The sequence below is a fragment of the Carcharodon carcharias genome, chromosome 11 (genome assembly GCF_017639515.1).
Source record: "Carcharodon carcharias isolate sCarCar2 chromosome 11, sCarCar2.pri, whole genome shotgun sequence".
NCBI classification, from domain to species: Eukaryota; Metazoa; Chordata; class Chondrichthyes; order Lamniformes; family Lamnidae; genus Carcharodon; species Carcharodon carcharias.
This window is the reverse complement of record NC_054477.1, coordinates 93,096,824-93,124,423: the sequence shown is the minus strand read 5'-3', so window position 1 is coordinate 93,124,423 and position 27,600 is coordinate 93,096,824. Positions and strand designations below refer to the sequence as shown.

General features: G+C 39.9%; 1 protein-coding gene across 1 annotated transcript in view; it reads right to left on the bottom strand.

Annotated features, from left to right (window-relative positions):
• Positions 1-27,358, bottom strand: part of cep295 (centrosomal protein 295) — a 119,878-nt gene extending 92,520 nt beyond the window's left edge. Inside the window, exons 1-8 of the mRNA XM_041199489.1 lie at positions 27,275-27,358; positions 15,099-15,217; positions 12,836-13,036; positions 9,131-9,255; positions 7,053-7,146; positions 5,071-5,184; positions 1,279-1,419; positions 658-841 (exon numbers count right to left, since the gene is read on the bottom strand). Of these exons, the coding sequence (XP_041055423.1) occupies positions 658-841; positions 1,279-1,419; positions 5,071-5,184; positions 7,053-7,146; positions 9,131-9,255; positions 12,836-13,036; positions 15,099-15,206 (967 nt within the window). The 5' untranslated portion in view covers positions 15,207-15,217; positions 27,275-27,358. The remainder of the gene's footprint in view (positions 1-657; positions 842-1,278; positions 1,420-5,070; positions 5,185-7,052; positions 7,147-9,130; positions 9,256-12,835; positions 13,037-15,098; positions 15,218-27,274) is intronic.
• Between the last annotated feature and the right edge of the window lie 242 nt (positions 27,359-27,600).

Sequence of the window (27,600 nt, the reverse complement as noted above, 5' to 3'; positions counted from 1 at the left end):
TCAGTTATCCTATTTTGGCACATAGCCCTGCATCTTATTTCATTTAACAGAAAATGCCCTGTAGGGAAAGAAAGCTTTCCTTCCCTGGTCTGGCCAATGATTGACTCTGCAGCAGCCTAGTAAGACACCCAATTATCAAGCTTGAATGGCAATAAATAATAGGGCTACTAGTACTGCCCACATGCAGAGGAAGATATATTTTTTTAAAAAACAGCTTCAGTAATAAATGTTTCAAATTATTCAAATCTTTTAGTGGTACTACACGCTCAAAATTTCTCAAATCACAAGGGTTCAACTCCACTGTAGCATAAGTTCAAATAACCAAACTGAATAGCACTCTACAAGTATTAGATCACCACCCTAATGGATAGTTGCTAACTCTCCCTTTCCGGTGAAGGTTTTTACCTGTAAGGCTAATAGCTGTCAAACAGATCTTCATAATAACTCTGTAGCTTTCAATTGCACTGTTCAGATTTTTAAAACTTTGTTTTCCCATTTATAGTGCACTGAAATGTTTGTGCATACATTAAAAAAAGTGTTTCCAGAACTACATTTCACAACACCTTACCACTCAATTCCCAATAACCCAAGTTTCTGAAAAACATTTAGCTTTATATCAACCTTCAACCAACTAAAAGTTTATACTCTTGATCTTACTTTTATCACCAGCATACATATCTTCAAAGGCAAATTCCATCACCCTCTGTCGATCCTCTTTTACTTCCACACGTCTATATGGTGGCTCAAACAATTGGGGCGGCATTTGAACCACAGCCTTCCTTCTACGTGTCAGATCAGCTTGCTGCATTTGTTCCAGTTCCTTCACCAGTTTCTCTCTATCCTGGAGGTAAAGGTGAAAAGATATTTTAAAAATGTACATTATACATTTACTCTTTATCAAGGATTACAGCAACAGTAACTTGAAGTACATTAGTATCTTGCTTCAATCCCTACTCTTAACAGTGGTGCTTTAACTGGAATTTCTTTAATTGAAATAAAACAGCAGATATAATAATAAAATAGCACTCCACCCAAACTGCTATACCTGTACAGCACATATTTTGGTTTAATGTGGCCAAGGTAGGTCACAAATCTAAGAAAAATGAGAAATATAATATTAAACTCAGTTTTAAAAACTTATTAGAACCACAACATAAATACCGCACGTCCATACCAGTGTGCCATATCACTGCAGTGAATTGTTTTTCTTTAAATTAATACTGTATTGTATTATCCACCTTTTGAATACTTTGAGTTTATGGGTATTACCGTTAGTACCTGTATCAAATGAACCATTTGGAGAGCATGACTGCCTCGCAATCTAGCTTTCTCCAACTGCTCCCGCCTCTCCATCTCAGCTTCCTGCTGCAATTCCTCCAAGCGCTTTGCTTCTACTTCAGCAGTCATTCGAGCACTAGCCTATTGAAAGGGACAGCTTTTATAGATAAAAATCAAACACTGTACAGTAAATCTGTGAAGACAATTGAGAAAGACCAAGTTTTGGAGTATCCAGTGGTAAATTATGTCCCCTAATCTATTTAAAGATTTAATTAATATTGTACATGCTATACTAAATAGGTGGCTCAGTAACTTAGAAGCATCACCATCATTAAATTCAAAAGAAAATATTAAGAATTCTTTTCACTGCTAAATACTTCTATCTATAAGTTTGAAATGTAACATTGTGACATCTACAGCTTATATATGTTTTAAAAACAAAAAAGTGTTCCCGAAGCCCAATTACTATTTACTTTTATTCTATTGAACCTTTTTGGTGTCCAGCACAAATAGAGCTTGGCCCTTGGCAGATGGTTCAGAAATTGAGAAACCATGAGGGTTCTGATTAGGTTATTGTAATTGTGCTAAGAATTACACATAGCAACCAATTTAAGATTATCAGCTGAACTCAGTGTAGCTCACTTACATCTGCTAGAAGGCACACATATTCACACAGGGCCCTGTCCTTTGCAAACAAAAAGAACATGTCCACGCATTGCACCATTTCAACTAAACAAAATCTTGGGGGACAGCCATTCACTGGTTCATTCCCCATGGCAATGCCTTGATCAGAGTCAACCTGCCTAGTTTGAATTTAAACAAAAGCTTGGCAGTTAACTGTTGCCTGGTGTGTTCTCCATAGCAATGCCTCTACCAGAGTCCACTTGCCAACCAATCAGCACCCTCTTCTCATGCAGTATAAACTGTTGTTCCCTTTAAGATTTGGTATTCTTGCAACTGTCCTGAGAAGTGCAAGATGAAAAGCTTTCACAGAAACTCTTTCCAGCAATGCTCCAGTTCTGTACTACCAAGCAATTATTAGTTAGTGTGTTCCCACCTAATGCAACTTCTAAAAAGTTACTTCACTTTATTTCCCAAAAATCTAATCCTCAGTTTATAATATGTACTACAATGTCACAAAGTCAAATGGATTTCAAAAATATTCAAGAGAAACTTGTTTAGATAGCAGCTATTCAAGGGAAAGGGGAAGCTAGAAATGCATGGATGGTAACTGTCAAACAAATGACCCTTCAAACAACTATCTGACCATGTCATGTGGCTTCAAGGATGCAACAGTCAAAGTGACTGCATAATTGGGTCTTGTGCCATGTAACAGTAGTGCAAAGGAAAGAACACCCCAATTGGATCCTGGACAATAGAAAAGGAATACATTTAACGGGTTAACTGTTAGTGGTTCTTTATTTAGAGTGGTTGAATGGCAGTATCCTATACTGTGTTAGACATGTTAGTTTACATTAGTGACTCTAAGACTAGTAAACCTGGGATGGGAAGGAGGGGGCACATGGAAGAGGCAGCTCTCAGAAATGAAAAAAGCCCAAATATAAACAAAAGTAGGAAAGGATGTCATACAACTGACTAAACTAAGGGAGGACATAAATGCCCAGGGAATATACAGAGTTATAGAACAAGAGGGAAAAGGATGGTTAAAATAAAGAACAAGAAGGATTGCTTTTAAAACTACAAGTTAAATTGTTGGTGGAGCAATGTACAATGCCCATAATGAAGAAGAGAAACTGGAGGCGATAATATTTGGCAAAAAGCTGGATAGCTAGGGGTTACTGAGGCACGGCTGTAGAAAAATCAGACTGGAAATTAAACATTGTAGGATATAACATAATTAGAAATAACAAAGGGGGAAAAAGGAGAAAAAAGAGAGTAGATTATCTGTACTTATAATGGAAAAACAAAACAGGATAATACATGGAGAAAAGTCATTTCGAGAGGTTGAGAATGAAACTTGGGAAAATAAAATGAACAACAATATTGGCAAACAATGATGTAGAACAGCAATAGGAAATATTTAAAATGGTGTTCAGCAGAGTTCAGGGAAATACACTGCTTAAAAACACACTAAACATTATGAGACATCATTAATGAATAAAGGCACAAGGGAAAAACTGAGGGCAAGGTAAGAGGCATACACTAAGTGCATGGACAGCATGACAAGGAAGAACACAATCAGATTAGGAAAGAAAAGGGAATAAAAAAGGTCAGAACAGATTGTATCCATGCAGGTTAAAAGAAATGAGACAGCAGAGTCTCTATTATAGCAATTTAATATTTTACTAGAAAAAAAAATTACATTGCCAAGAACTGGAACCTATCTAACATTATAACTATATTTAAGAAAACAGAAGCAGAACATGTCAGGAAAGTTTAATTTCAGTTGTGAGAAAATACTGGAATTTTGGCTAAAGAAGAAAATAGAAAGACATCGAGAAACTAGAAATATGGTTAAAAAGTCAGCATGGATTTCAAAAGGCTTGACTAAAATTGCTAAATTCTTTGAAATGGTAATAAGAGACCAGAAAAGGATAATGTAGTAGATGTAATACATCTAGATTTCCAAAAGACCTTGGTTAAGGTGCCCCATAACGGACTAATGAATAAGGTCAGAGCATGTGGAGTCGGGGGCAAGTAACAGAATGGCTAGCTAGTTGACTGCAGGACAGGATGCAGAGAATAAGAGGTAAAGGGTAGCTATTCAGAGTGGCAAATGGTGGAAGTGGTATTACAAAAGGAAGAGTACAGAGACTACTGTGGTTCACAATTTATAATAACAATTTGAAATTTTTAAATCAAAGATATAAATTTCTAAATTTTTAGCTACACCAAATTTTGGCAGGGGGGGTGGAGGGCGAGGGATGATTGGATGATGGTAAATTGCCAAATGACATTAATATGCTTGCAGAATGGGCATAGAATTGGCCAAAAAGTTCCACACAAATACCTGAGAGATATGACATTTACATTAGAAAAATAAGAGGTCACATATTACTTGGAAAATACAAAACTAAATGGGGTGGAGGAACAAAGCAATCTAGACATACAAGTACAAAAATCACTTTAAAGTTGTGGCACAGGTCATAAAGCCGTAAGAAAAGCAAACAAAGCACTTTGGTTTACAATTCTATCCCTCTAGAAATCAAATGGAGAAGTTGTCCCAAACATATCAAAACTTGGTTAGAGTATAACTTGGTGTACGGTGTGCAATTTTGCTCAACACATAATAAAAGGAATATAACTGTATTGGAAAATGTGTAAAAAATTTAAACGGATAATATCAGGAATGTGAAGTTATACCCATCAGAAAAGGATGAACATGCTAGGTTATTTTCTCTTGCAAAGAAAAGATTCAGGGGTAACCGAACAGATTTTTTAAATTATGAAAGGTTTTGACAGCATAGGCAGAGGGAGTGTTTTCACTTGTGGGGAAGAGCAAAACTAGAGGTCATTAATGTAAGTCAGTTACTAAAGAGTTAAATAGGAAATTCAGAATAAACTCCACCTAAAAAAAGTGTGGTGATGATGTGTAACTTGCTACCACTGGGAGTGGTTCAGACGATTATATTGATGCATTTATAGGCTAGATGAGTATTTCAAGGTGAAGGGAATAGAGGGTTATGATCAGAGTTAAATGAGGAAGAATGGGAGGAGGAGGCTCAAATATAGCATAAGCATCAGCGTGGACTTGCTAGGCTGAGTGGTTGACTTATGTGCTATAAATTCTATGTAATCAAACTATTAACTGTATTCAAATCATTCAGATACCTGTTTTGTGTTAATTTCTTTGTCCACATAAGGCTCAGGCAGATGGTAGTGTGTCACAGAGAAGCCGTCACTATCATACATCTTCACTGCTGGATATTTTTGAACTTCAAGGTCCTACAATTTTAAAGTTATAAAATTGTTCCCGGATTGTTTTTTTTTAAAAAAAACACATGCATTAGATCATTGACATTTACTTCACTTTTAAAAAGTGTGGAGCAAACTCATTTTAACTTTTACAATATCAGGTGCATATAGTTCCAAACAATCTTTTGACTAGCAACAAATTCAGGGCAATTTTCATAATCCCATGCCTACTACCTTCAGGTTTTCAGCTCAAGCAGGCAAAAATTTGGGAGGAAAAACATAGTAGTGAAACTAACATCAGGGGTACTTTAAAAAGACATTGCAATCTTAACCCTAAAATTTAAACACCTTACCTGCACTCATTTGGCTACCCCTTCTATCCCAATTCTCTTTTTCCTAGTTTCCATTTTTATTCTCCAGTATGCCCCCTCACTTTATCCAAATTTAAATTTTTAAACTTGACTTGTAAAAATCTGTTATTGTTATGCAGAATTCATATCCCTAGGGTGATGGTAGTGTTTGTTGCAGCTTCAGAGCTTGTTTACCAATAAATGCCCAAAAGTACCAAGGATAAGAGGCCCTCTAATAAAATACCATAGTAAATATTTCAGATGATATTTGGAAAAATTCATAAACTGCTGTTTCCTACTTGAAGAAATTAGATTGCCCATGCCCCAACAAACAAGGCAAAAAAAATTAAAAGAGTTACCTAACATTTGAAACAACAAAGCATTTAACCAATTGAGAGGATTTCTGTTCATTTTTCAACGTGGAGGCAGGGGGGGTGTGGGGGGGGGAACTGCATTCATATCATGCGGAAGATAAAAGAAAAAAAAGGGTCAGACAAAAATTATTTAAACTTTATTACACCATAAGTTGACCTGAATATCTCCAAAACTATTGGTTGTTTATTTTTCTCAACTTCAGAACAAGGAAAGCAGACTAAAAAAAAATGCTTACATTTTTAATTCCGTCCTATTTATAAACCAACAAATATTATTTACACCATGGGGTAGGGTCTTCCAGTCAGCAAGAGGGGGTGGAGCCCGCTCGCCGACACGTAAAATGACACAGAATGACAATCGGGTGGAACTCCCGACATCACCCCATGTCATTTCCATTTTCAGGTTAGCGGGGGCGCAGCCGAGTCAGCTGTGCGCCAGCCGATCCGTCAACGGCTTATTGAGGCCATTGAAAAACTAATTAAGGTAGTTAATGAAGCCCTGGCAGGCTTCTGAAAAAGCATGAAACCTCATCCACTGGCAGGATGTTTCATGAGGGTACTTAAATTTTTAAGAAAGGTTTCAATAAAACTTATGGACACGTCCCAACTCATGTGAGTGTCACATGAGGGGACATGGCAGGGAAAATTTTTAAACATGTTTATTGAAAGTTTTAAATCGAAGCTGATCTCTCTGAGGCAGCACTTAGCCTCAGGGAGATCTGTGCGTTCTTTCGCCGATTGGAGGTGCGCCTGCCTGTGCCCGCACTTCCCTCCCGATGGTGGTGTGTGTGTGTGTGTGTGTGTGTGTGTGTGTGTGTGTGTGTGTGTGTGTGTGTGTGTGTGTGTGTGTGTGGTGGGGGGGGGGGGGGGGGGGAGGAGGAGAAGGAGGAGGAGGAAGAGATGAGTTTTTCCCATGAGATTTTGTCATTTTTGTTTACAGGTATAACAGCATTCTACTGCAAATCTACTGGTGACTAGGCTTGTCAGTTTCTGGACTTTCAGTTGAAAAAAGTTATCTTTATTATAAGAGGGTTGCATTACAAATTTTAATTTTCTAACTTTGATAATTGGATGCACATAATTCTGATTGCAAGGGGCTGGGGAAGGATATCAAATTGGAAAGCAAATCCAAACTAAACAAGAAATAGACATAGAACTTTGTAACTGCACTTACAGCAAAGGGGTTTGGTGGAGGCGGTGGAAGATGTGCAATCCTTATAGCTCTTTTTTTCTCAATGAGCAGAGCTTTTTTGCGAGTTTTAATATACCTGCATGATGTGGAAAAATATTTAATCTTTAAAAATTCAAACGCACTAGTAAAAAGCACCATTGCAAATACAGCAAAATAATTTGTCAAGTTTAAATTCTCTGTTTAAGCACAGTTTTAACTAATTTTTTTTAAATACATGTTGCTGATTTTAATTTATTTTTCATCACATACTAGAGTATGTTGTTTTCTCTTCCAACTTAGATGTTCTGCAACATCACAAAATGCATCAAAAGCACTTGGGATAGAAGACAAATATGATCCCAGGTGACATCAAGCTTCATTATTCTGTAGGCATGAGCTAGGCATAGGCCAAGAATTTATCAATCAGGAGAAAGGAAAAGTTGTTTCTAGTAATTGTTTTAATGTAACAATGCAAGATTTGCATACCAAGATTTGGCATATGACTAGAAATGACCAAGAAAAATATATGCATAGAAAAGCATTTAATCTTAATTTTAAAAATGCACAGTTCAAAATTCACAAGTTTAATTGGTTATTTAGAACCATAGAAAAGTTACTGCACAGAAGGAGGCCATTCGGCCCATCTTGTCCATGCCAGCCCGAGGACACCCAGGTGCTCTTTCCAATCCCACCTTCCTGCACCCAACCCATAGCCCTGCAGCTTACAGCACTTAAGGTGCAGATCCAGGTACTTTTTAAAAAGAGTTTAAAGTTTCTGCCTCTGCCACCAACTTGGGCAGCGAATTCCAGACACCCACTACCCTCTGCGTTAAAAAGTTCTTCCTCATGTCCCCCTTACACCTTCTGCCACTTATCTTGAATCTATGTCCCCTGGTTCTAGAATTCTCCATCAAGGGAAACAATTTTATCCTGTCCACTCTAGCTATTCCCCTCAATTTTGTACACCTCAATCAAGTCACCTCTCAGCCTTTTTTGTTCCAGGGAAAAATAACCCCAACCTATCCAATCTCTCCTCGTAGCTACACTTTTCTAACCCTGGCAACATTGTAAACCTCCTCTGCACTCTCTCCAGAGCTATTACATCCTTCCTGTAATGTGGTGACCAGAACTGCACACAATACTCTAGTTGTGGCCTCAGTGTTTTATACAATTCCAACATTATATCCTTACTTTTATATTCTATACCTCTGCCAATGAAGGAGAGCATTCCATACGCCTTCTTTACAACTTTGTCTACTTGAACTGCTGCTTTCAGGGACCTATGTACTTGTACACCAAGATCTCTCACTTCATCTACACCTTTTAGTATATTCCCATTTATTTTGTAATCCATATAACTCTTTGACCGTCCTAAATGTATGACCTCACACTTCTCTATGTTAAAATCCTTCTGCCACTTTACCGCCCACTCCACCAACCCATCTATATCGTTTTGGAGATTATGGCTATCCTCTACGTTATCCACTACTTGGTCAATCTTTGTGCCATCTGCAAATTTCCCAATTGTGCCCCCTACGTTCACGTCCAAATTGTTAATACATATCACAAACAGCAAGGATCCCAACACCGAGCCCTGTGGAATACCACTTGAGACAACTTTCCATTCAAAAGGGCATCCATCGACCATTAGCCTTTGTTTCCTGTTACAAAGCCAACCTTTTATCCAGTTTGCCACATTACCCTAAATCCCATGAGCTTTTACTTTCCTGACCAATCTGCTATGTGAGACCTTGTCAAATGCCTTGCTAAAATCCACATATACAACATCCACTGCACTACCTTCATCAACCCTTCTTGACACTTTGTCAAAGAATTCAATTTGTGAGGCAAGACCTTCCTTTGACAATCCATGCTGACCATCCCTGACTAGTCCATGCCTTTCCACATAACAGTTAATCCTACCTCTCAGGATTGATTCTACTAATTTGCTCACCAAATTACATGTTAGAGAAGTAAAACAAAAACTGAAGAGACTACAGAAAAATGTTGGACAAATAAAAAAGGATAGGCTTTAATACGCAATAACAACATATCAAACAAATACAAGAACAATGGCAAACCTATTTTGGACTTCGAGGTCTTTATCCCTTTGCTGCTTCAACTCCCTTAGCGCTTCTCTGTGCCTTTTCTCAGCTTTCTCTGTGTTGATAGATGCCTGTTGTGATTGAGCTTTCAAATCTGGTTCCTGTGAAACACACACACACACGCATGCACACACACGCACACAAGCACGCACGCGCACGCACACACATACAGTCAATGCTGTTGACTGATATTGAGAAAGAAACCAATTTTATGCAAAAGAATCACATATTTTACTAGCTTTGTTGTTCAAATTCAGCAGTTAAAAAAAGACCTGCAAATGTAGCTGACAGGCAATGTCTGTGGAAAGTCAACAAAACCATAAGGCTTTAACTACTGACAACTAAAATAGCCATGAATAATTCTAATCTGGAGGGTTGTGCTCAACCAACTGAAATGAGTATGTTTTGCAGCAAAGCATTTTCTGTACTCTTGGTACTTTGATGCGAATCTCTCATATGTAGCTTTTAGTAAACAACAGTTTTTGATTATGTCCAAGAACTCACTCATGGCATACAGACAACATAGTATTAATAAAAATACTTCCCAGCCATCTAATTGCAATGAAGAGTAGCTAGCAACTCTTAGTCACTTGGGGGAAGCTGAAAAGTTACCGAAATGCACAAAGATGTTTGGTCCCAAACAGGGTGGGTTACTGAGAAAGGGACATGGGTGATCATCAAAATCACCCAAGGAGAGAATGGCTATATGGAGAGTGGGAAGAAGTGAAGCACAGCACAGAAACAAGGCAGCATAAGAGGTTCCATAATCCGGGGACTAGATAGGCACTTCTCCAGGCGCAGTTCAGTGCCAACTATGTGTAGTTTCCCAAATAGAAGGATGATGGACCTAATGAAGCAGTCGCAAAAGATTTGGGGATAACAACTGGAATCATGATACATGTTAGAGCCAAAGGCATAAGTAGTAATAGAAGAGGTGTCCTACAGAGGATGTTTCCAAAAGCAAGGGATGGAGTAAAGAATGAGGCCATCTATTAAGGAAGATTGAACAGGCCAGAGTTCTTTTCTCTAGGGAAAAAAGAGAAGACTGAAGGGTAATCAGATAGATGTCTTTATGCCTCCCCTTTCATAATTCTAGAGAATCTTTTCCACTTGTGGGGAGGGCCAAAACTAGGGGCCATAAATATTAGATCGATAGTCGCCAATAAATCCAGTAGGGAATTCAGGAGAAACTTCTTTACCCAGAGTTGTTAGAACATAAAACTTGCTATCACAAGCAGATGAGGTGACTAGCATAGTTGAATTTAAGAGGAAGTTGCATGAACATGAGGGAGGAAGGACATGTTGATGGGGTGAGAGGAGGTTCATGGAACTTTTAGGCCAAATGACCCATTTCTGGTGCTGTAAATTATATGCAATGTCATGTCAGAATTACACCTATACTCAACAATACAGAAATAGCAAGATTGTGCAGATGGTTAACAAATGGCTAGAGTGATGGCATAGGAAACTGTTTAGATTCCTTAAACAATGGGGCCAGTCTGAGGACCAGACAAGCGTCGTCAGAATAGACTGGAACCAATGTTCATGCCGATACCAATCCTTGTTATGGGACAGGACTTAAAACCAGTAGACATGACATGTAGAACATGCAGAACAATGACACAGATCAAGAGATCTAGAATAGGAGAGAGAACAAATTAGAATAGTAAAGAATTTGTCAAAGAAAGAGGTTTTCCAGTATTAAAAAATGAGCAATACTGCACAGATTTGATTTGTATTACGGATAAATGCACAAAGTATTCTGAAGAAAATTGATGAGCTCCAAGCACAAATCACCATGCAGTGATGTCATATATTAGCACTAATAAAAACATATTTTATGTTAAAGCAGGACTGGGATATGAACACTGTTGGTTACAAAACATTCAGGAGGCCAGAGTATGAGTCAAAAAGAGGTTGTAGCATTAACCAAAAATTCTAGTATTGCTCTGCAATGCAAGGGTGATATAAAAGAATGTTAAAAAAAAATTGCCACTCTAAGTTCATTATAAACAACTGAACAGTGGGGTGGAGACAGATATAAACACACAGATGCTTCAAATATCTCTAAATCTGCCTTCCGGACTATGTGGTAAAGAAGGAAGACCTGATTTTAAGGCTAGAGAAACAACCAGGAAACAGTGATCATTACAATAAAAATTTAACAAAAAGCCAAAAAGGACTGGGAATAACAATTAATATACCCAAAAGTGATAGTTTTTTGACAGATAAAAAGGAAACTAGCCCAAAAATTAGCAGTCATAACAGTGAATAAGAACAGAAAACTAAAATATGATTAAAATATGGATGAGAAAGAATACTACAAGTACTTTAATGAGTAGGAAATTAATATTAAAATCATACTAGAGACAAGAAACCTAGGGAAAATATTACTGGGAGTGTGGGGGCACAAGATTTTTAAAAAGCCTTCAAGTGAAGTAAAAAAAAGAGAAAATGTAAAGGATCTATAGGCATGTAAAAGATTTTTAAAAAAGAGCAAGAGCAAATTAAATAAAAAAAGGAAATCTTTTGATGGAGAACCAAGTAATGGCAGGAGCAACAAATTGTGAATACAAGGATACCAAATGTGTGATAGTGTGATACAAGGGGAGGTGGTGGAGCAATTCGATAGGTTGGCTGTAGTAGTGAAGAAGTTGGTGAAACTCAAAGTGGAAATAGCACCAGGCCCTGTTGGCTTACATTCTAGAATGACAATTAAGGAAGGATAAAGAGAAAATAGTGGAGGCTTAGACAACAATCATTGGCAACTCTGTGTCTTCCAAAGTTGTTCAATGTGACTTCAGTTCAAGCAAAGAGAAAGGGATAAAACAAATACCTCTGGACCAGTCAACCTAACTTTAACAATTGGTAGGCCCGTTAAATATGTTATATGGAATGAAATTAATAGTCATTTAGAAAGGGAAGTTAACTAAGGGCTGCCAGCAAGAATTTGTAAAATGAAAATGGTTGAATGTAGCAGCATGGGGAAAAAATGGCTTTTAAAAAAGTAATATTCAATGAGTATGCAATAAACGTGCAGTTAAGGCAGGCCAGGTCATAGACAAAGTCTTTGTGGTGGGATTAGGACAAGGTAAAATCATTTTGGGGCCAATAAACCAGCAACCAGGTTCAGGTATGTTTTGGAGAGTGGGCGGATCCTGGAACAAAACGTACACATGGAAATGCTGGGTGAAGATCGAATTACAATTACCTGCAATGTGCTGTCAAATAGCAAATACTATGAATTTAAGTGACAAATTACAGGGCAGTGTTGGCAAAATCTTGGGAGCTCATCACCTGACCAGATATGAGTCAGTGAATGATGGCTTGCATAGTGAAACAAAAGAGGTAAGAATAAATACTTCGAAGCTATGTTACAGTTCAGGTTTCTCCCCATGCCCACATCTCCACCCCCAATTTTCTCATATTCACAGCTAGATTAAAGTTTCCAAAAGCAAATCTTATGAGCCAAAAGCCTGTAAGTTTTCTGCTATATAAGGATTAATGTGCTCAGGTTTAACAATTCATTTTGAATTGCAGTAAATTGCTTTTTGGACGACATACATTCACACTCACTAGTCATTCAGAAAACGGAAAAAAATTTACATGTCATCTGACCAATGTGTTCAGACTACTTGGGTCACATTTATTTACAGATGGAAGGCGATATCATTTACTCACATTTTCTTTAGCTTGTCTATGCCCCTCACCCACTTCCTTTAAACTACAGATATACAGCTTTTCTAGACTCTTCGCTTTCTCCACTTGTGCCATCTGCCATTCAGCCTTCAACTCATTTGCCAGTTGTTCAAGTTGTTGATTACGACGATGCTTTACTTCCTCTCGAATCTGCACAGCAATAGAACGCTCCTGTTCTCGGACCTGAACATAACCAGTGAAGTTAGGAGAAATAGTCTCAGCCTTGGCTACCATACATCCTTTTTGTGAAGTTTTTAATATCTATAGTTAAGATTTCACATTATTCCAATTTGCAGAAAATTATGAAACAGTGGTATACAGTAAGCCCCCATTTAATGTTGCCCATCTGATGTTGTTTCACTTTAATGCTCAGTTAAACGGCCCCGTGTTGTCGTTTAACATGTCATTTCCTGCCAGTCTGACAGGACTGTGTGACCTGATCGATGCCATTTTGGAGCAGCCTCTCCCTGATTCATTCTCGCACTGCTGACCCTCTGGGCTCACAGCCTCATCCACTCCCGACGATCCTTGCTCTCACCACTTCACTCTCCTAAACCTTTGCCGTGAGCACAGGCTCTGGAGATGAGTGGCAAGAGGCAGGAGGAGCAGCTTTGACTTGCAGGAGGCAAGTTCTCTTCAAGTGGGTTTGTGATCAGTTTCACCCCTTTTTGATCAGAAATCTCCCTCTCCAACCCGTCTGACTTTTAAAGCCACTGGGAGCAGCTTCCACATCCATAGCGCTGATGGAGGCAGAGTAAGGGAGGCTGCTTCCCACTGTTTTTAACATGGCGGAGAGGAGTCATGTCCTGAACATATTCAATCCATTGAGTAAACTGACTCATTATCATGGATCTGTTACAGATAGAGTACCTCAAATCCGGCACCCTTGGGAACGAGTTTGTGCCGGATTTCGGAACTTGCCAGTTTTCTGAAAAACAGTTGGAGTCCCTTAATCCCTTGCCTCCTGCAAGTTGAAGCTGGTCCTTCGGTCTCTTGCCACTCATTTCTAGAGCCTGCAACAAGGGTTCAGGAGAGGGAAAAAGGCAAGCAGGAGAGTAAGGAAGCAGGAGGTTCAATGAGAGGAAAGATTGGCAAGAGGGTGGGTTAGGCAGCAGGAGAGGCTGCAAGCCTGGAGGGTAAGCAGTGAGAGGATGAGTTCCGGAGCTGGAGAGGTCACAAGTTTGACAATTGGCGAGACAGTGAGTCAGGGAATGACAGAAGCTGCAAACCAGAGGATCGGCGAGAGAAAGGATCCGCAACGACCAGGAGGGTCAGAGACCAGGATGTGTGGTGAGTAGGATGTACTGCAAGTAGAAAGTTACCATATTTCTTTTATATTTAAGTTTATTTTTAAAAGTTGTTTCATTTATCGATATAAATTTAGCAATATAAAATATTAAAACTTAAAGGGTATAAAGCTTTAATTTTTTTTCTGATGAGGAAGGTCCTACAGATCTAGCTGCAGCTTTTACATTGCTTTTAATGGGAAAATGTGATTTGCTTGAAGTCGTTTCACTTAAAGTCATGGGATGGAGCTACAAGTTTAAGTGGGGGCTTACTGAGGTCCTTATAAGCTCTAATGTACTGGTTATGCGGGGAGTAAAAAAAAACTTACAATTACATATCACCTTTCACTTCTTGAGGATTTCCCAAAGCTCCTCACAACTAATTAACTATTTTTGAAGTGTAAGTTACAACTGTTGCAACCTTTTACCCTAAATTCCACAATTATCAATCTTATGTTACCAGGCACGAACCTTATGCTGAGCAATTTTGTACAATAAGCCAAATTAAATGTAGCTCCCAGTGAATAAAGAGCAGGATAGTCACCAGTCATACATTTTGAATATGGGCATTAAAGTCATTTATGACTGCCAATTTAAAAAGCTTGGGTGTTTGTTTTTATTTTATCAATAACAGGGAGAAAAACTGAGAAAACTTAAGAACTCAAAACAACTGAAAACATTTTTATTTTGGACACTACTAAAATGCACTATAAAAAGGGGTCTAAGTGTGCTACAATGCAAGTTTCCGCAAAAGCCTGTCAAAACCACTATAAAACAGACTCCTAAAATATATATTTAAAAGTAGCATATCACCAGTAAAGTAGGATAAAACATACATTTTAAAACAGATTTTGTTTCATTGGATTGAGACACTATGCTGTAGAATTCCACACATTAGTCTTTTGAGTTAAAAGAAAAGAATGACTTCTAACAAATAAGAAGTGCTTTGCTGACCATACCTGTTTTATTCTTAATCTTCGCCTCCTCTCGTGCTCTTCTTTTATCAAAAGTGCTTCTTCATTTGGACTAAGACGAAGGCCACTCAACCTGACCACTTTTCTTTTCATCCTTCCTGTGTCTGTAGGAAAAGCAATTTAGAAACAAGGTTCCTTAAAAATCAATAATTGCAGGTTTATGTTCACCATCTTCCACTTGGAGATTACTGCTTTAATACTTCAATATGAAACAGTGAATCAGCTGCTTTAAACTTAAATGACACCAAGTCACAACCTAGGGCAACCAACCCCCTCTACCAGGAACCAAGGATTCACTTCCCTTCCAATGCACCTATCCCAGTGCAAAGCTCCCAAGTTCTCATCATTCAGGACTTGAAATCATCTAAAATGGCACATTCCACCCTGCAATCTACACATGATCAGAAGACCTGGTCAAACTGGTCTCAATTGATTTCATGAACCTATGGTTTACACAATCTTAAAAATGGATGAGATGGGAAGAAAATTAGATGCCGACCACCAACTATTCACCATGCTAAACAAATACCAATACATATATATCTTGAACTGACACCAGGAGTATACGTCTTTCACAATGATTCTACTTTGCCTAAGTAAACATTATCCCAGCACATGACCTATGGCTAACTCTGGACTCCTTCCTTTTATCTCCCATTTCCTCTCAGGTTTTTATTTTTAATGTAGGCAGACCTACATCCTCACCCCCAAGTCCATCTGCATGTGTATATTCGCTGCCGCTCCAGATCCAAGCTTATCACTCTATTTACACTTTTGCTCTTTCTTAACTTTTCTCTTGACTCACTACTCTACTTCCAGGTGTTCTACCCACCCAATTCCTTAGCTCAATCTTCATGCTCTCTTGTTGCCATCTCAGGCTGGACTCCCTCTTAGATAAGCATACAGCTTCCGTCTGTACCTCTCTAGGCATCCTCCAAAGGGCTTGAGGCACTCAGCGCTGGCTCATTAAGGGCAGCAGCCCCAATTGCCCCATCCCACTCTCATCAGCCTTCCCACCCAGTTCATCCAAAAGGTGGGTGACCAAATCTCCTTCCTGACCAACTCTTTCCCGTCACTGCTGATCCTGTAGACTCTGCCAGTGGATTAGCTCTCACCACCCCTCTACACATATCCCTCTAGAACGTCCCTTCACATGTGAACAAGGCCTTGCCACCAATGAACTTACTGTGGGTGATTACATTGACATTATGGCCTTAATAGAAACCTGGTGAAGGGGTAATGACCCCTTTCCTCTTAATGAAGTGTCCTTACCTGCCTACATCTTCCACCACTTCCCCTGTCATAACCATCACAATGGCAGTGTGGTGAGAGCTAATCCACTGGCAGAGTCAGTGGGTGGGTAGAACACCTGGAAGTAGAGTAGTGAGTCAAGAGAAAAGTTAAGAAAGAGCAAAAGTGTAAATAGAGTGATGGGCTTGGATCTGGAGCAGCAGCAAATATACACATGCAGATGGACCTTGGTCTGACCCTACTCCTCCTGCACTTTGCTCCATTTGAGCATCTCAATGTTCCATCCCTCCCAGCTCAGATTCAAAATAATTGCTCTATACCAGGTTTTTTGCCCAACCTTTTCACTTGGTGTTTGTGGGGGGTGGGGGGTGGTGGTACAGCATTAAACATCAATTTCAAAATAAAATGTTCAGGTATGAAGAAAGAACTTGCTGACCAGAAATGAAGCAACATCAAAGCAATGTATTGATAAGTTAAAAAAAGAGTAAATAACAAAAATGACTATTAGAGTTTCGGGGGGGGTCACAGTATTTCCAGTCTCAGGATGCGCACTCGCTCACCCACTATGCTAGTTTGTGTTGATGTGAGGGTGAGTCTGTCACACACCCCCTTTTCCCCAGGCCCAGCATGTCTCCCCACATCCACCACCACCTACAAGACCCCCATGAGCCTATCAGTAGCAAATATGGGTGAGCAGCAGCCTGTGATTGGAGGAGCTCCTTACTGAATCTTCCACTTCACTTACTGGCATTTTGAACAGTGGTTCAAAGGGCCACATGGAGGGGCTTCACGGGTCGCATTCGACCCACGGGCTAGACAAGCCTTTTCTATACCATCCTCCCAGGTACAATATAAATTTTCTCACTGCTTTTCTCTCATTCCCCGCAACAAACAATTTTGCATCCTGTGATTTCAACCTCTATCCCAACTCATCACACTTGCCCTTCTCTGAATTTCATTACCCACCCATCCTCCCTCCATGTAAACTTCCAAACCCATATTCACAGCCTCTTGATCTCATCATCTCATGTTGCCGCTGGCATCAAATCATAGATAAGACCATCTCTCTGATTACTTCCTTGTATCAATCTGCCCTCATATCTCCCTTCCACAACCCAACATGGCACTTTTATTTTTTGCAGGGGTGGGTACAGCAAGAATAGCCCCCAATTCATTTACAACTGCATTTTCAAGATTCTAACTACCTATTCTTTGTGCCACTGTTTATCACATTTCAGCTGCTGCTGATTTGCTCAACTACACCCTAATCTCCACTTTTGATATCTTAATTCCTATAAAACCATGACACTGTCTCACCCTGACTGTTCTTCTGGTACAACCCTCATCTTCACTCCCTTAAGTTCAAGGGATGCAGACCTGAAAGGTTATGGCAGACAACTGGTTTAACCATCCATCGCAATATCTGGCTGGATCATATAAAGCATTATCAGGTCCTGTTCTCTTCTGCTAAAATCGCTCATTATTCTAGGATCATGTTGGAATGAAAAGATAGCCCCCAGTTTCTTTTCTCTACTGCATACCACCTTCATCAACCCTTCTCCCTGTATCCTGCACCCTCAATAACAATAAGTGCAAGGAGCTCATGACTTCTTCATCATTTAAGATAGAGACTAATGAGCAGTTTCTTCATTCCACTGGCTCAATGGATTAAACTTTCGCTAAGGTTCCCTCCAGCCCTAGCCCTGAGCTTGCATCTTTCTCTAGTTTCTTTCGGATCTCATCCTACCCAGGAGAGCCATCTCTTGCTCCCTCAGCCCTATTCACAATAAAGCGCTGGCCTCCCAGCTTTGCCTCCTGGTTCCCATTTAGCAATTATAGTTAGCAGTTCTCTCCCTTCAGGTGTTTAGAACTGCTATCATCATCCATTTCCTGAAAAAAGATTATTGATCTCACATTCCTTGCAAACTACTGCCCCATCTCCAACCTCCTTTTCCTCTCCAAAAGCTTTTGAATGTGTTTGCGCTTCTCAAATCCATGCCCATCCTTGCCAAAATCCTTCCAATCAGATTTTTGCCCAGTCACAAAATCAAAATAAAAAATGCCATCCTATGAAACTGTGGGAAAACTAATCTTTCCCCCTTTGTTCTTCTCAACTTATCTGCAGCCTTTGACACCATTAACCACACTTGCTTTCACCAACACCTTTCCACTGTCATCCAGTTGGGTGGGACTGTGCGCTGACCTGATTTCATTCTTATCTACCTAATCATAGGCAGAGAATCGTTTGCAATGGCTTCTCTACCTGATCCTGCAACTCTGATGTCCCAAGGATCAATCCTTGGTCCCACCTATTTCTCACCTACATGCTATGATTCAGTGATACCATCCAAAAGCACAGCGTTAGTTTTCACATATACACTGATGACACCCAACTCTGCCTTGCCACCACCTCTTTTGACTTCTCTGCTGTTGCTAAATTACCACATTCCTAATCCAATATCTACACTGGATGAGCAGAAATTTCATTCAATTAAACATTAGCTTCATCTGCCCAATATTTTTGGTGCCTGCTTCAAACTCCTTTCCCAGCTACCAACTCCATCCTTCTCCCTGTCTGAGATTAAGCCTGTCTGTTTGCAACCTTGGTGTCACATTTGACCCCAAGTTGAGCTTCCAATCACATATTAGCAATAGTCTCACCATTTCCACCTCTATAACATCACCAGACTTCCCCCGCTGTCTCAACTCATCTGTTGCTGAAAGCCTCATTCATGCATTTGTTACCTCTAGACTCAACTATCATAAGTCTTTTGGCAGGTTTCTGTAAACTTGAAGTACCAAAACTTTTCTGCTGATGTGTTAACATGCACCAAGTCTTGTTCACCTATCACCTTTGCGTTCTCTGACCTATATTAGCTCCTGGTCAAGCAATGTCTTTGAGTTTAAAATTCTCATTCTTGTTTTCAAATCCCTTTATAGCCTCACACCGTCATCTCTGTAATCTCCTCCAGCCCCACAACTCTCAGAGCTATCCGCACTCATCTAATTCTGGTCTATTTCCATTTTAATAACAACCATTGGTGGCGGTGCCTTCAATTGACTCAGCATCAATTTCCTCCCTTCACCTCCCCACCTCGCTTTCCTCCTGAAAACCTGTGTTTTGGCCAAAGATTTTGGTCATCTGATCCAATATTGCTTTTTGGGATTTGGTGTTATTTTGTTTTATAACAGTCCTGTGAAGCATTTTAGGATGTTTGTTATGTTAAAGGTGCCATACGAATATAAGTTGTTGTGGTGGTTAGTTGCTCTGCCTAGTACTAAGAAGATGGAAAAATAAAATGATTATAAAAGATGTGAAGAAAGCCAATCAAATAATATGAGACTCAACTTGTAGCAGATAAGTACGGAACTCAGGATAGAAGATTAAATTGTGATGAATACAATCCATGTTGGACAAAAGAATATAAGACTTTGAGCTCTCCAAAAGCATGACTTACAATTATTAGACAAACTTGAATATAATTACTTTTGTAACATGTTCTCTTAGATCATCTGTGATAGCACTACTAGCCCTCAGGAACATTACTAAGTCCCAGTAGGTGTTCCATCATCTTGCGATGGTTCCAGTGTTCTTTTCGACATCTCTCCTTTCCTTCCAACTACTAGAGATTACCGCTGCTTTTATTTTCGTCTTTCAAATCAGATACAGCAGTTCAGCACCCATGAAACCTGCATTTATGCCGTCATATCTGGTTACCATTCAACTGAAAACAGACTCAAACACAGGTGTTTGATCATAAAGTCTTGCAGAAACTAGAATCAATTAAGAGACTTCAGAAATCCACTTGAAAGATCAATATAAAAGGATCTTTACTAGTCCTAGAAACAATTCATCCTTGCTTTATCTAGAGATTATATATTCATAGAACAAAAACCTTGGGCCAATATGCAAGTTCTGTCGATTCCTTCTAGCTTCAGTTCAACCTATCTTCTAAGTTAAGAACATGCTGGAAGTTACACAGGTGAAAGGGTTCAGTTTGTTTTTCCTCATATCTTCAGTGATGTCTGAGATATAGACAAGTGTGATTGCAGCACCTACAGTTGACTTTGTTTTAATCACAATTGAGTTTTTTTAAAAACACACTACTAGTCCATTTTGTTTTTATATAACACGGGCAAGTTGAACACTGCAAATCAGTATTCTTGACCAGCTGCATTAAGACCCTCACTTTGCAGGCTGCCCATAGTGAGCCTACAGTGGCTGACACTATTTATCATGTCATTCCAGCTGATGTGAAGAATCGCCATTTAGATTAACCGTTGCAACCTCCAGAGACTACTGACTTTTAAAAATTAAATTAGAACTTCTAGTTAATAGCTGAAAGGCTAACAAGACAAGATTTCACATTTTAAAGACTTAAACCAAAATTAACAGTACTATTAACTAAACACTAGTTTTGTAGGGAGTTTGTACAGAACCACATTCCCCCACAACCAAAAAGAAACTTCACAGGTATATTTTACACCGTCCTTTAAGAAAACATTCAATTTTCACAGACTCAGTCCAGTGAGTCTTAGCTCCCAAGGGTTTACTTCCGTTCTTTTCCTCTCAGCCTGGTAGTTCTTAAAGCCCAGGACTGTCCTTTACAATGAGGGCTTTTTCCTGTTGATTCCTCCTTTTAGCTAAAGCTAAGCAAATCTTCCAACCTTGTTTAAATTCCCATGAAATTGATCTTTTCAATCAAAACACGAGTTCCCACCTGCACTGTGCTGTGAACCTTAAGAGACTTTCAGCTTCTGGCTGCTCTCTCTCTCTCTCTGATCCTGAGCCTTGTGTCTGGGAGTTTCAGGGATATTTTCCTTCCCCTCCCAAAGCCCCTTTCCATGGCCACATGAATCACATGGGCCTTGCATTAGCTATTCATAGAGCCCAACTCTCGTCTTGGAAATAATTGTACGATTTAAAGCACAACTGCTTACAACCCAATATTCTCAATAACTTCCTGGGACTTGAGGATGAGCAATAAATGCTGGCCTAGCCAGCAACACACATATTCCCTGAAAGAATTAAAAAAAAACATCTTTGGAGTCTAACCACTAAGCAAAAATGCTGCTACCATTGTCTCCAACAGTGAACACAGCGTACCTTCTTCCCAACAAAACAATTTAGGCCTCTCTTAATCTTTAACAGCCATCCAGCAGACCTGTTGTCAGGCAGACTTTAGAACAAGTCACATGACCCCCTTCTTACCCTCAATTTAAGACAGTCCCAAAACATAAAACCTTATAAACCTCATATTTATAACAGTGGACTACAGTAATTTTAACAAAAAAAAGTACAACACTACAATTTAATCTCAACTTTGACTACACAAGTTTCATTCATGTATAAGAACATAAGAAATAGGAGCAGTAGGCCCGTTAGCCCTTCCAAGTCTGTTCAATAAGATCATGACCTCAACTCCACTTTCCTACCTGTTCCCCATTAACCTTGACTCCCCTGTCGTTCAAAAATCTGTTTAACTTAGCCTCGAATATATTCAATGACCCAACCTCCACTGAGGTAGAAAGTTCCAAAGATTCACTAACCTCAGAAGAAATTCCTCCTCATCTCGGTCTTAAATGGGAGATCAGTTATTCTAAAATTATGCCCCTCATTCTAGATTCTCCCAGTGAGGGGAAACATGCTCTCAGTATCTATATTATCAAGTCTCTCATACGTTTCAATAAGTTCACCTCTCATTCTTCTAAAATCCAATGAGTATAGGCCCAACCTGCTCAACATTTCCTCCTAAAGCAACTCCTTCATCCCAGAAATAAAGCTATTGAACCTTCAAATAAACTGCCTCCAGTGCAGTATATCTCTCCTGAAACAAAGACACCAAAACTGTACACAGTACCATAGATGTGGTCTCACCACACCTTGTACAGTTTTAAGACTTCCCTACTTTATACTCAATCAGGGTTAATATTCCATTTGCCTTCCTAATTACTTGCTGTAACTACATGCTAACTTTTTGCATTGAGAAACACTCCGCCACGTGACTTACAACATTATGCTATATACTTAATAATAAATCACCTAACTTTTCATTTCATGTGGTCACTATTGAAAAATCTCACAAAGGAAATTAAGTCAATGGTGCAATCACATACTATAAATAACGGACGTGAAAAAATACAGCCATGTAAAAGTAAACCCAACCAGATTTCTAAATCACATGCCTACTGACACCGCAGATGCACACGTGGTGCGCCAGATTAGAGTATGGGATTGTAGTTGCAGAGATATAAACCTCAATGTTAACAATGAGAAGCAAAGAGTGCAAGGGAGCCCAGTGGGGAGCAAAAAACACAGTAAGACTAGGAACCTGGAAATATGGCCAGGAACGAGATCAGGTTGTCAGAGGACCAGAGAATTGCAAATATTACACCTTTGTTTAAAAAGGGTCTATGGGTAAGACCAGCAAGTACAGGCCAGTCTGTTTAACCTCAGTGGTGGGAAGCCATCGCGATATTTTGTTCAGCAGACGCGTGCCAGAGTTGGCTGCATGCCCGCTGAAATGTAAACGGCCTATTAAGGCCATTAAGATATTAACTGAAGTACCTGTGAATGCTGCCCATCCAACATTAAGGTTGGCGGGCTGGCAAAAAGCCCAAGCGGCCTTCACATTTTTTTAGGAAACCTCATCCACAAGTGGGATGAGGTTTCCTAAAGCTTTTATTAAGTAAATAAATTTTCATAAACATACAAACATGTCCCAACTCATGTGACACAGTCGCATAAGGGGACATGTTTAAATAAATTTTTACACCATTTATTTAATGATTTTTCTATCAATTCAATCCCTCTGAGGCATCCCCGTGCCACAGGGAAATTGTTGCGCTCTTTTGCGGGCATGCCCTGACTCTCCCTGCCCACACAGGTAGCGCCGAGTGCTACTGGTTGTGTCTTCTGCTGGGCGGGCCTTAATTGGCCCGCCCGCGTAAAATGGCAGCGTGGAGCCGATCACAGGCGGCGGTTGGCTCCACACCTGCCCCCGCCAAGTCCGCCTGCCATATGAAAAATTCTGCCCCATGTATAAGTAAGCCTGGGCAGTAGATTTTAATTTAACTTGACCAATTTTAGGACAGTTTCATGTTACATTCACTTTAGTAAGCTAACAAAGTAAGATGCTATTTTGTACTGTTACAAAAACTAGACTTACATTGGTGTTAAGGGCAGAGGTCGGGAACTTAAAATCCAGGCTGACCTCGGAGCTTTTGCACATGTGTAGACCAGGAGTGGGCTGCACACGCGCACATTGGCATTGTTATCTTCGCTGCACCCAGCACACCTGTATATAAGAAAAATGGCACGAAAACCCACATCAGGTTGACTGGGAGCAGAGTGCCATGGAAGGCTAGGATGCCAGGCAGGTGACAGGAAGAGGCCAAAAGAAGAGTTCCAAAGAGGGGTCAGGGTTGGGTAAAGGTCCCAGTTCAGTTAAAAAGAAAGAAACAGAGAAACAGGAAAGGGACTGTGGGGAACAAACTGTAAGTGATGAAGGCAGCCAAAAGTTGGGCCGTTGTTGATGCCGACTGAGTTTGGTAATTGAAGAGGGCTCAAGAGAGGCCCCGAAGATCCAAGAAGGCAATTGAAGGTTGGTGGCCTCTTTGGAGCAGTATTCTTTTGCTCAGCAGAGACAAACAGCTAAGCTGTACTTATGAGTTGGTGATTCGGTATATACATGGGAATCCAGGGGAACGGAAGCTCGGGAAACAAGATTGAAATTCTGTGGGTGAAGCTGTCATTGATGCCCTTTAACCGGCGGACTCACGGCAAGATCTTCAAAGGTGAAGACTGGATTCCCTATTGAGAGAGACAGAGTTACAGTGAAAATGGTTGACTCTGTTTTACTGACATCCAGTGGGTTGTTGAGAAATCTGTGGACTCTCTTAGTTGCATCTGCTGTTTATTGTGTAGTGTGGTGTGTTCGACCACATTTGTTTGTTAATTCACACGTACCTCATTTTTACCCTGAATATTAGAGTATAAGAAAGATATTGTAAATTGTTCCATCTTTCTAACCTTGTATAGTAAAGTTTACTCATTTGTTCAAAACCCATGGAATTTCGTGGCTTTGTTCTATTAGCAAGTGTCTTGAATCTTTGCCTATTTAAAGAAAATGTTATTGGTCCCTAACCAGATCTTGCCAAAAAGTGTCTGATCAAGAATCATAATAGCACTAGCTGGGCCAAAGAAGCCATTTTGTAATCTGTATAACTATACAACCTACAAGACGACAGAAACTGAACAACAATTACTGTACAATTAGTAACCAGCCAGAAACAGGTGATGGAATAAGTAGTGTTCCATATTATGATTGAAGAATAGGTAATTAATCAAGTAGTTATTAAGACTGGAAACAGTAATGTCTTTAAGTTTAAAAGTATTAATTTGCTGCTGGGGAGCAGCCAGATACCCCTGGGCGTAAATCTCCATTTTGTTCTTGGCAGCATGGAATAGGTGTGAATGGGGATTTGTACAAGTTAGGTAAGGATGAGAGCGAGCACGCGACACTCCCATGGAACCCACACTTCTACCTGGATTGATCCACAATTTAAATTGTAAAAGTCTGTCGTCTGTTGACAAGTATACATTTTTCCTTTTAAAAATAGACCTCTTCTACAATTTATTATCCAGAGTTCTGCTCTTGCCTTAATTGATTAGTCTAGTCAGAACCAGTTGTAGATGACAAGGTCAGATAACAAGTGTCCTGTAAAAGTTTATATATGGAATGAAAGGGTCAGTTGCAGCATGGATACAAAGTTGGTTGAGTGACAGGAAACAGAGCGGGTAGTGCTGAACGACTGGAGAGCAGCATATAGCAGGGTTCACCAGGTGCTCAAAATTAGGACATCTGTTTTTCATGATCAGCATTAATGCCCTAGGCTTGGGAATGCAGGGCATAATATCAAAAGCTGCAGATGACACAGAACGGGGAAGTATAGTGAACTGTGAGGAGGATATTGATGGACTCAAGGACAGAGCCTGACAGAATGGGTGGATTTGCATTAGTTGCATCTGCTGTTTATTGTGTAATGTGGTGTGTTCGACCACATTTGCTTGTTAATTCACACGTAGCTCATATTTACCCTGAATATTAAGAGTATAAGAAAGATAGTGTAAATTGTTCCATCTTTCTAACCTTGTATAGTAAAGTTTACTCATTCGTTCAAAACCCATGGAATTTTGTGGCTTTGTGGCAGATTAAATTTATTGCAGATTAAACTTATTGCAGAGGTGTGAAGTGATACATTTTGATAGAAGAAAGCATTCTGATAGGAAGAAAGAAGAGCAATATTAAACAAAGGGTACAATTCTAAAGAGGGTGAAGTAGCAGATGGACCTAGGGGTATATGTACACAAATCATTGAAGGGGGCAGGGTGAGAAAGTGGTTAATAAGGCATAGGGGTTTCTTGGCTTTATAATTAGAGGCATAAAATACATAAGTCCAAGGTTATGGTGAACCTTTATAAAACACTAGTTCAACCTCAACTGGAGTATTGTGTCCAATTCATCACTCTTTAGGAAGGATGTGAAAGCCTTGAAGAGAGTGCAGGAAAGGTTTATAAGTATGGTTCCAAGGACGAGGGAATTCAGGCACACTGATAGATTGGAGAACCTGGGATTGTTCTCCTTAGAGGAAGCTCACGTATGTTTTGATAGGTGTTCAAAATCACAAGTGATCTGGACAGAGTAGATAGAACCACAGAAAAGTTACAGCACAGAAAGAGCTCAACGTATCTGCACCAGCCAAAAGCAAAGAGAAAACTGGCCACTTAATTTTAACCCCACTTTCCAGCACCTGGTCGGTAGCCTTGCAAGTTACAACACTTCAAGTGCAGATCCAGGTATCTTTTAAATAACTTGAGCATTTCAGCTTCAACCACAAATTTAGGTAGTGAATTCCAGATGCCCACCACCCTCTGGATGAAAAAGTTTTTCCTCATGTGACCTCTATTCCTTCTACTTTAAACCTACATCAAGTATAGGGAGAGCCTGTTCCTGTTGACAGAAGGATCAAGAACCAGAGAACACAGACTTGAAATGCTTGGCAAATGAACCATTGGCAAGACAAGAAAAATTGGGTTTTTTTGGACACATAGTGGTTCAAATCTAGAATGCACTGCCTGAAAGTGTGCACCCGCAGACTGTGGTTGTCTACAGGGAATGAGAGAAGAAGAAAGATTTGTAGGACTATGAGGAAAAGGCAGGGGAGTGGGACAGGCTGAGTTGCTCTTGCAAAGAGCTGTCACAGGTACAATGAGCCAAAAGGCCTCCCTTCTGTGCTCTAAAAATTCTATGATTTCATAAAAATTAAATAGTGGACATTTGTACTCAAAAGTGACCAACCTACCAACTGTATTCGGGAAAATTCGAAGTGTGCAGATGTAGGTTACCAAAATAACAAGGGACATTTATGCAATTCAGTTCGACATTTTGGATCAAATTTAGAGGAATTCATTTTGTTGCTTTTAACTTTTTGATCAACAACTTGATTTCAGTTTGTCCCTGAAAATTTAACTTTGCCACATTTTAAAACATTTGCTTGGGAAACTCTCAAATAATTTGGGGCTGAAACTAAATCGCAAATCAGCACAACCCCAGGGTTAGCCAGCTGCTGTGCACGTGTAAATTTCAGGCAATAACCTGTTTACAAAAGGATCATTTTCAACTGAGCATCGCGGCTTCGGGACAATTTTTCTCATGAATCGCTTAAAACATCACAGCCACACGATCGGCGCTGGATGAGAAACATTCCGACTCTTTAACCCGGCAACACAACTGAATGCAAAAACTTCACCTGAAACTCAACCTACAACACAAAAAAATTAGCCGGGCGGTTTGACAGGAGCCTGCCCTTCACTAGCCCAGTAGCGGGGCCGCCGGTTGTGAACCCACCTGGACAACAAGCCTCACGCTCGCTCCCCAGTAACGGTTGGTCGATAGCGACAGGCCGACATTTAATAACGAACTGCGCATTGTGACATCACTTCCGCGATTCAAACCGAGCGCCAACCAACCTCGAGTCGGCGCGAGTGGAGGAATGGACTGAATCCAGGTCATATACGTAATTAAAAACAAAAAACTGGGGATGTTGGAAATCCAAAATAAAAAATACCTGGAAAAACTCAGCAGGTCTGGCAGCATCGGCGGAGAAGAGTACAGTTGACGTTTCGAGTCCTCATGACCCTTCAACAGAACTAAGTAAAAATAGGAGAGAGGTG